We start from the raw sequence: 10,706 nt of genomic DNA on the forward strand, positions 1-10,706 counted from the left end.
TGAAAAATATATAGGGCCATACCAAAACATGTCTGTGAAGTGTTCTTTTCAAAATACCAAACAGATCATGCATTTTAGCCATGCGTAATTTCGCTCTATTTGCTCTTTTCCAGCCTTGTTTTTACAAGGGCTGATTCTGTGACGTAGCTTTAATGTGTATTATTCTGATATGATTATATAGAGTCATTATTCATTTGTTTTAAAGCTCAATAAATAACAAAGAAGACCTTTGACCGGCACTTTTCTAATTTTGTCCGGAAGATTTAAACTTTAACTGACATGTTGACCGGCGAAAAAAAATCGAACTGAAACGTTGCCGCACGTCCCCTCGTCCCTTGGAAGAGGCGGAGAGGTGGGTGTTTGTCATCTGCTGGTGGACTACCGGTGAGAATTACAGTGCTTGCCTCAGGGAGGGAGAAAAAGAGCCAGAGCGTCCACAGCGGAGACTAAACAGAAGGGCAACCATGCGCGGGAAGTCTTCTTCGCTGCTTTTGTGGCAGACTACAGCGCCACTTACAGGCCTGGCATATGTACTACAGCGTCTCCAGCGCTTTCGAGCGGCAATGGCCGTGGCCGTGGCTCAACCTCTCATTCCCCTGATAGGTAGAGAGTTGCCCATATAGGCAGAGCACCCCTTTTCTGACGTCAGAAAAATTCAAATAATAATCAGATCCGTTGCAGCCCCGTTTTTAGAGATTTGGGTATGGAGGGTATTGTGTTTTCTGACACTTGGTGAGTTCCCTGACACACCGGGGACACATAATTCATGTACAAAAGACGTACAAAAGTGCATTTTGCACTATAGGTCCCCTTTAAGGAAATGTAATTCCCTCCACTGCATATTGTGAATAAACCAGATTTCACTGAGTTTGCTTGATATAGAGGAAAAAAAAGTGTTATATGTGTTGAAATTAAGTGACATTTAAACTGTGTTTTTATTGTAAATATTGATTCACTCCTCCAGGAAGCTGCAGCATAAGAACCTGGTGCGCCTGTTGGGGGTGATGCTCCACAAAGGGCTTCACATCGTCACAGAGCTCATGACTAAGGTCAGTGAAAGCATCATTTATCAGCGATACTTAAAATAAAAACAGATTATAATAACTACAAGTAACAAAAAACAGGTAAAAAGTGAATGAGTTTTGAAACCTTCATACAACCCACAATGAAGCAGGAAATACAATCTCCGTTAAAAGGCTGAAGGCCTACTAGAAAAAAACTGCATTTCCCATGAGCGCCAGCAGGGAGAATATATGCCTGTCGGTCATAATGCTCACAATCACTAAGTTTTGTTTATCGCTAGCTTTCCACTGCAAATGCAGCTAACGTTAGCTCAATTCAACTAGCATAAGCTAAAGTATAAGCTATGTTTTAACGACTATCATAAATTCATATTTTAGTGTTAGATGGATCTAGGAGGAAGTGAGACAATTAAGGATAATTTCGGAATTATTTAATAAAAAACTAAATCTATATGTTGAACAAAACCTGACTCACCATGAACACATCTTTTATTTTACTACAAATGTACAACCAGTCAGATAAAAAAAGATATTGGTGGTTTATTAATTTACAAACGTGGTTTTTCTTTCTGAATTTTGATTTGATTTTGATATACTTTATTAATCCCCGTGGGGAAATTGTTTCTCTGCATTTGACCCATCCTAGTGTTAGGAGCAGTGTGCTGCCATTTTGAACGGCGCCCGGGAAGCAGTGTAGGGAACGGTGCCTTGCTCAGGGACACCTCGGTAGCACTTGGTCTTGCCGGGACTTGAACTGGTGACCTTCCAGTTGCCAAGCCAAGTTGCTATCGACTTCGCCACCACCGCCCCATTTTAGAGTAAACATGAATGATAGACAATAAATGATGGAACATACATTCCAAACAAGGTCTTAAAATGGTCTCGGGACGGAATTAGCTTGAAAGGTGTAAACAGGTTTGGGTGATGACAATCCAAAGATTAGTTTAAGTCAGTTTTCTCCAATGGGACGCAATGACATTAACCCTAACCTCTAACCACTGACAGCCGCTGTGACCCGCCGCTGACTCGCAGCTTTAACGAGTCAGAATTGGTCTTCCTCTCCTCTTAATGGTATTAAAACCAAATCCAGGAGCTCGTTGTAGCTGTAGGATTCACATAAGGTCACATCTGACATTAAGTGGCATTTTACAGCACTGAATAACTTGTTTAGCCCGGCTTAAGATGTTTGCAAACCATAAGATATCCCATTTGTACTATTTAAAAGATTCTAGGCTTTATTGTTGAGTGTGTCTGTTAGCATAAAATAACAGACCTCTGGAATGTTCGAATTGACCAAAGTTGACTGTACAGCTCTCAACATGCCCAGACTTGTAGTGATTTTCACCTCTTTTAATACTTTTTGCCTCGTTCTGAAAGAAAGAAGTGAAATGTGCCAGCGTGACGGCCGTTTTGGTGTGTGGTGCGAGGGTGGAGATGTAGTTCATTGCGGTTTCACAAAAAAAAAAGTGTTACTTCACAGTTTTACGACACATTTTTATTTATTTTACTTGCAAAATTATCTTTTAAATTGACAAACATTATATGTGTAATTTGTGGAACAATTCAAACGGGATCGAAAGATAATCTTTCTCTCTCCATTGACTTCAATACATGATTTTTCCGAAATAAGGTCCCATGGTGGTCACCGGAAAGGGAGGGACTTCGCCTCTCTATTACTCCCAGTCATGCCGGAATAAATGCAAGAATATTTATGAAAACACTAACTGAGAATGTATTTTATAGAGTCTTATGAAAGTAATATACTGTGTGTTTGTGTTGCAGGGGAACCTTGTGAACTTCCTGAGGACTCGAGGACGATCGGTGGTGAACTCAGTTCAGCTGCTGCACTTCGCTCTGTGAGTTCAGACCTAAATAAATCAAATAACCATAATGAACTTTGTGTGCTTTCCTGTCAAAACAGAACACTTTAATATTAATAATAACATGGTAAAAAAAAAATAGAAAGTAGGAAATAAAAATACATTACAAACAATTTAAATTAAATTAAATTAAATATGATTTAATAAAACAAACTTTAATTGTTTTACCTGACCTTGAAAGTCTTTACCTAAGATAAAATGAAATGAAATAAGAGTATAACACAGGATAGGAGAGATAAGATAGCATAAGATAATAAAAGATAACATCAAATAAGATAACATAAAGTAATATAGCATTCGATAAGATATGCTAAAATAACATGAAATACAATAAAAAAAGATGTTAAAAAAATGGATAAGAGTTAAACACAGGATAGGACCAGCAGGGGCAGTGCACACAAGAATAAATAAGATTATTTTTTTTTACATATTGACATCTATAAGTATGTCTGTGTGAAAAATACTGTGTTTATCTTTTGATGTACTATTACACACTATTTGTGTGTGTTGTGTTTCATATATATATGTGTGTGTGTGTGTGTGTGTGTGTGTGTGTGTGTGTGTGTGTGTGTGTGTGTGTGTGTGTGTGTGTGTGTGTGTCTGCGTATATATATGTGTGTGTGTGTGTGTGTGTGTGTGTGTGTGTGTGTGTGTGTGTGTGTGTGTGTGTGTGTGTGTGTGTGTGTGTGTGTGTTTGCGTGTGTACAGGGATGTGTGTGAGGGGATGGAGTACCTGGAGTCCAAGAAGTTGATCCACAGAGATTTGGCGGCTCGTAACGTCCTGGTTTCTGACGACAGCGTGGCTAAAGTCAGCGACTTCGGGCTGACGAAGGTGGTCTCCAAGGCCAAGTCCGATAACGCCAAACTTCCCGTCAAATGGACGGCGCCCGAGGCTCTGAAGAAAGAGGTTGGTGTGAAGCAACGCCGCGTAAAAAAAAAGAAAAAGAAGGGAACAGCAGAAGAAGACAGACAGGAAGTAAACACTAAAGGGAACAGCAGAAGAAGACAGACAGGAAGTAAACACTAAAGGGAACAGCAGAGAAGACAGACAGGAAGTAAACACTAAAGGGAACATCAGAAGAAGACAGACAGGAAGTAAACACTAAAGGGAACAGCAGAAGAAGAGGGACAGGAAGTAAACACTAAAGGGAACAGGAGAAGAAGACATACAGGAAGTAAACACTAAAGGGAACAGCAGAAGAAGACAGACAGGAAGTAAACACTAAAGGGAACAGCAGAAGAAGAGGGACAGGAAGTAAACACTAAAGGGAACAGCAGAAGAAGAGGGACAGGAAGTAAACACTAAAGGGAACAGTAATCCAGTAGATGTCCTTCATCTCTCATGCAATACTTCCTGTCCCTCTTCTTCTGCTGTTCCCTTTAGTGTTTACTTCCTGTNCTTACTGCATCATTTATGAGAAAACATTTCATAACATTAACACAACATATTCGATGTGGTTTTAAATAACATATCCGTATTTATTTATTTCTCCCAGTTATGTTTTTGTATGCACTGAGGAGTCTCAAACAGGCGTTTGTTAAATCATTTTAAGATTGGCTTTAATCAATGTTTGAAAATGAATTCTTCATATATGATAAATGAGATGTAACATTTTATTTATGGTATTATTTCCACATATTTCTCTCCATTCTTCCTTCTGCCAATGGTGTCGCAGTTTCTCGTCTCTCCTGTTTTTGTGCTTAGTGCGTAAGCATGGGTTAGAGTTTGCGTGGAGGACCGCACGTTTTCCCTTCAAGTTAGTATTTTATAAATCGCAAACATTGAGTAGAAACTGGCGTACGCCATTTTTTGAGCGTATATCCCTTTATAAATGAGGCCCCTGAGGTGGAAAATAACTAAGTATGTTTACTCAGTACTGCACTTTACTAGAGTACTTCCATTTAATGCTACTTTATACTTCTACTCCACTACATTTAAAAGGTATATACTTTTATTTTACTCCACTACAATTATTTAACAGCTTTAGCTACTTTTAACACAATGCTTCCCTAAACATTTAACTAGTGGATACTTTACAAAAAGTCAATCAGAGCTTTGTTTGTCTACAGTAGTCAAATGCAAACGACGGTAATGATTCCTCATTAGCATTGATGACCATAGTCTGATCAAATCCATAATACGTATATACCCAGTATGCATTACCCGGATTCATTGAATGTGTGTATCAGCACTACAGTGGCCAACATTATTAGCTTAGCGATGAACCCCCAGTGGTACGTAAAGAGCTCACTCTCTGGGGAATGGACTATCATTCAAATGCTGTATTTTCCAGTGACAAAGTCTAAAGCCCTTTTTTATTCATTATTTTTATGGATCCACCAAACAAGATTCCTCTTTCATGCTTGAGCATCCATGAAACACAGCTGGCCCAAAAGAGTGTTCTGACTGGGGTGATTAAAAAATACTGCATAAAGAGCAGGGGAGCTTCAGCTGGATGTAGAACCATGTGTCAGCCAATCATGTCCTGCCACATCATCGGTTCTTTACATAATGTCACCACCTTAATGTAATGTAAAGCCAGAGGTGGGAGAAGTACTCAGAACTTGTACTTAAGTTAAAATAGAAGTACCAGAGTGTAGGAATACTTTTAAGTAAAAGTCCGGAATTGAAAAAGGTCACTCAAGTAAACTTAGAAAAGCATTAGCATCAACATCTATTAAAGTAGTCATTGTGCAGATTGTTCCATTTCAGAATAATATATATGATGTGTTTTATAATGATTGATCATGAAAGTGTTCTCAAAGCTGGTAAAGGTGCAGCTAGTTTGAATGACTTTGTATACTGCAGGGTAGCTTGTGAATTTACTCCAGGTGGAACTAAAGTCTGATTTAACATCATTCATCCACATCTGTGAAGTAACTAAAGGTATTAAATACATGTACTGGAGGACAAGTACACCATTTACCTCTGAACTGTAGTGGAGTAGAAGTACATAGTAGCAAACATGGAAATACTCAAGTGAAGTACAAGTACCTCAAAGTTGTACTTAAGGACAGTATTTGAGTAAATGTCCCACCCATGTGTAAAGCTGCTCAGCTTCCACTAGCTAAAGCACAGTAAATATCTCTGTGTTCTCGATGTGTGTATCTGTGATAGTGTGTGTGTGTGTGTGTGTGTGTGTGTGTGTGTGTGTGTGTGTGTGTGTGTGTGTGTGTGTGTGTGTGTGTGTGTGTGTGTGTGTGTGTGTGCTGCAGCGTTTTGGTTGATCTTTTTCTCCACGCTCGGCTCGTGACAGAGAGATGCGCTGGAATGTGCCAGAGGGTCGCCTGGCCAAGGACAATCGGATGGCAGGAAGTGGATAACCTGCAGGAAAAAAGCCAGAGGAAAAAAACAATTAAAAGCTGCTCTTGAAGAGTCACTCCTAATTACACGTGTCATGTTGACAACAGTCAATTACGCAGTTAACCCGGCGGAATATTATCCATTAGATACTGTGAAAGAGAGTTGTGCTTGGCCAAGATGGTGTCATGTTTATTATTTTGAGTAAGTGCTGTCACTCTCATCAGTGTAACAGCCAGCATGGGTCAGGTTGCTGGTTATTTTGTTGATCGATTGCATTCAAGTTTTCAAATCTTATATTTTTTCAGTCAATCGACATCTACATTCTCACTATTGAGACCATGATACAAAACCAAATACTCATTTGAAAACCAGACTGATCATATTCCTTCTGGATTAGCAGCTCTTTAAAGCAAGGAGGCCCAGTCCATCTGTTCAGTGGTAGGACAGCTCAGGGAGAGATTTACCTTCAGAGATACATGGAAATACACGCAATAAATGTTGTTTGTAAATTAGAAAGATAATTAATTTATCAAAATCATTTTCTCTGTATAATCTCATCTCTAGTGCCAGTTAATAACCAGCGTTGATCTTGATGGTCATGTGATGGCTTCATGTTGATTCCCTTCTCAGCAGCTCCCCTCGCTGAGTCCAGCGCTCTCTGGGCTTGAGCTTTATGTAATTGGAACGTCGGAGCTTCCTAAAAAACAATCGGCCCTCCCTGAACGAGCGTGCAGGACCACTCATTAGAGAATGGCTGCATTATTAAAGCTTTTATGGCTTATCATTCAGAATTGATTAACCTTTGCATGGCGAGAAGCTGGATCCTATAGCACCGAGAGAACCTTAAAAAGAGAAGCCTTTCCTCCGTGCTTCCCTACCTCCTCCTCATGCATGATAATCAGCAGGAACATAGTCTCGCAGCCTGGGACTGGGGGAATGAACATGCAGTGTGTGAATGCAGATGGTGATCCATCTGATGAGGAATTCACACCTCTCCTAATTACAACAGAGGAAAGGTCTGGAGCTGCACAAGGTGCTGAGTGCTTATTGTTCCCAGAAACCTAATTACCTCTCAGCTCCGTCTTAAATGAGTTTAAGTAGAGGCTGCGAGTTCATAAGCCTGATTTCTGCAGCTCAGTCCTTGCAGCGCTTGAATAGAAATTGGTCATGTTGAGAATTTTTGCCGTCTTCACCCTCGATGTATGCTGGAAGTTAAGAGTGTGTTTCAATCAGCACTCTATTGTGAGTCGGCAGCGCCACGGAGCCCCCTCAGAGGCCCTCCATGCCTGAGCGTTCCTCAAGCATACTTGTAAACAAGGCCTTTTGTTCTTCCTGCACATTTGTGAGTTGGCACTGCTCATAGAATAACCATTAATATTTATTCAAGCGGATGCTCACATCTCTGTGCCAGAAAAATCACTGTGGAGAAGGTGCAAAAATAGGATGTAAAATTGGTTATGAGAAAGGCGAAAGGACCTGTGTGTATGTGTGTGTGTATGTGTGTATGTGTGTATGTGTGTGTGTGTACATACTGCATGAACATGCTCAGCTTGGGACCAGTGCAATGGGGTTTAGGTGCGATCAGAAAGAGCTATGAACAATATAATGAGAGAAAGGAAGAGTCTGTGGAAATAGATTTTAATTGGGAATGCTCCATCCAGCAGCACGCAGCCTGTTACACTGCGATAGCAACTTTTACAATAGTCAGAGCAGAACACAGTGGGTGTGGCTAAGCAATGCATTATTTAGACTATGGTGATTTTGTCTAGAGATTTCACAGAACGCTGTGGTCGTCCAGGACTATTTTTGGCTACATTTGTTGTGCAACACCGTGTGATATAAGATGATGTTGTAATCTCCCTCAAGTTCAAACCTAATCGCACATTCAAAGAGAATTTCCCCATCCAATCCCTCAATGCGAAAGGAAAAAAAAGCATAGAGGCACACAAGAATTTAAGCTAAGCATTTGACTTTGATCTGAAAATCCCCCTTGCCGTTGCTTTGCGTGAGAAGCAGATATTCCGTTTTGTTTGGCTGCCACTGTCCTGCAGCATGTTTGCGTCTGGACTTCAGAGAAGGAGACGGCAGAGTTTCTTGCCTGATTCGATAATTACTTACCTAGAACCACGATCATTCAAATAATAAATGCTCATGGGAGTAAATTGATACCCCAGGTCCACAGTGGTAATCTATACGGCCACTTTATTGACACTTTATCATCACTAAATGGATATTGTTCAGTGCGTTTGTGAAAGTAACACTTGGGGAACAATAGGGCCATTGATGTATTCCTCTTTGTGTTCTAATCTGCCATGGTGGCCTTAAACAGAAGGATTGATTGATTCGGAGCGGTCCCCGCTGACCACTGCCAGCCAGTGTAATTTTTTAGTTAAGCGGATCCTCCTTTGTAGCATTTGTCCCCGGTTTTACGTTACCTGGGAGCCCATTCTTTTCACCCCCCACCCTCCACTGCTCCACATGCTTGCAGTAATTTGATGAGAGCTGGGCAAAGCAGTACGATTCAACAGCTGCAATAAAACCGTGGTGATCTCAGAGCAGCAGCTCGGAGCACTTAACCTGTAGCTTTTCTGTAAATGCCTCCTGATTTGTCTGTCACCCAATCCGTCAGCAATGAATAATTTTCATGGAAGGTGCACTTTAATTACTTTCCCATTTAAATGGCATTATCGTGGCCTATCTAGGTAATTAATCTCACCAAGTATCCTGTTTCAGCCTTTTATTGCTGGCAGACGAGCTCCCTAAATCCCCCTGAATCTGCTGTGCTTGAATGGGCCCCCCCTCGTAGAAGCTGGTGTTGCCTCTTTCTGCTTCACTTGGTCCCTATGGCAGCCAATGGACAGTCCTTTCTCTGTGTGCAGCAGCCTGTCAGAGCAGCGGGCTGTTTCACTGCTCTGGAAAGGACACATCCGTGCAGGACCGAGTCAGAACTAAGCCTCACTGGAGTGGGGGTGGCAGATAGCTGAGACTTTGTGTTGAGATCAACCTGATTTTCTTCTTGTCAATGAATTGTTGGAAAATATTCAAACCAAAACAGTGTGTTCAGCTAAGCAGTTTTCTAAGCCTGATATATTTTGTTTTTCTGTGCCATCGTTAATAATCTGCCCTGCCTCACACTTCAATACCATGAACTCAAACACTGTAGTCTATTCAGACTAAATCCCATACACATTATTCAGCTGCTGTTAATACAAAGATACATGTGCAAAACTGAAACCTAGCAAAAGAGGTAAGAGTTAAGGAAGTCAGAAAGTGTTAAGAGACAGATAATGGGAATTGTTGACATAGGCACCTTAATTGTGTGATTTTACTTATTTCACAAACCCTCTGAGATTGAATCGACTCCCTAGTGTAATTCTAATCATTATCATTATGATCAATACCCTTCATTATCAGGAACTCTTGTTTTTAAGTTGGAGTTTTGGCCTTCAGTTGTAAAAAGCCACGTTTTGAGTGTATGGTCAAACTCTGGCTGCTACTAAGACTCTGATCCAGGATCAGAGTTCATTCTTATGTCAAGATATGTCGAAACCCTCAAATTATACATTTGGTGTCCCATACGTTTCCAATGTAGTATAAATAGAACCACAAATTTTAAGTGTAGGATAAGGCAAATCCTGTCAAATTCAAATAAACAACCTGCCGTATAAATCTCTTTTCACATATCAGCAATATATCTTATAATACTTTAGAGGCTTCTTGTGGAGGGGTCAGTGGAGAAGTTGATGTTTACAGCATGCAACATATAACTGTAAAGTTAAGATGGGTCTTAAGATTGGAAACATACATTTAAAAACATATACAGTATGTAACTCTTTTTTCCTTTACAGTTAAAAAGCAGGTTATTCCACTGACTGGGAACCAAATGATTATAAATAATTGAAATATAATTAAATAGGAGAGAAAATGTTTAATAAGTGCCTCGATGGATATACTTCTAAAAGTAGTGTTTTTTTGTATTATATTGCAACTCAGTAACTCTTTATTTATCTGTCACGGCCCGTCCACACGGCGGCGTGCGTTGAAGCTTCAACATTACATTACATTACATTACATTACATTGCATTTAGCTGACGCTTTTATCCAAAGCAAGTACATTCGACCAGGAAGATACAACCTTGAAGAAAACAGAATCATATAAGTACATCAGGTTTCATAGAGCTAAAACATTTCAAGTGCTACTCAACTGGCTTTAGATAAGCCAGTCCTTCAACGCTTCTGCCCATCACTTTGAAAAGGGTGACGTCACGCGTTGCCGAACTGCATTGTGGTTCCGTCGCTTCGCTTTGCTCGCGTTGTTCCTTTCAAAAGTTGAGCAATGCTCTACTTTTGAAGCTTCAGCCTATAGCCGCGGGAAGTCACTTTTCTCAGGGGGTGCTGCCAAAAGTGGGGAGGGGGGCCGCTTAAAAAATAAAAGAAAAAAAATGTGGTGCAGGGCCGGCCCGGCTGTCAGCGATATGAGCCGCATAAATTGTTTGTTAA

The 10,706-nt window shown here is 40.4% G+C and overlaps 1 protein-coding gene across 1 annotated transcript in view; it reads left to right on the top strand.

Moving 5' to 3' along the window:
• Positions 1-10,706, top strand: part of matk (megakaryocyte-associated tyrosine kinase) — a 634,871-nt gene that overhangs the window by 613,021 nt on the left and 11,144 nt on the right. Inside the window, exons 9-12 of the mRNA XM_010782946.1 lie at positions 965-1,049; positions 2,805-2,878; positions 3,611-3,809; positions 7,365-7,370. Of these exons, the coding sequence (XP_010781248.1) occupies positions 965-1,049; positions 2,805-2,878; positions 3,611-3,809; positions 7,365-7,370 (364 nt within the window). The remainder of the gene's footprint in view (positions 1-964; positions 1,050-2,804; positions 2,879-3,610; positions 3,810-7,364; positions 7,371-10,706) is intronic.

Source organism: Notothenia coriiceps, unplaced genomic scaffold (assembly GCF_000735185.1).
Source record: "Notothenia coriiceps isolate Sejong01 unplaced genomic scaffold, NC01 NC01_scaffold00024668, whole genome shotgun sequence".
NCBI lineage: Eukaryota > Metazoa > Chordata > Actinopteri > Perciformes > Nototheniidae > Notothenia > Notothenia coriiceps.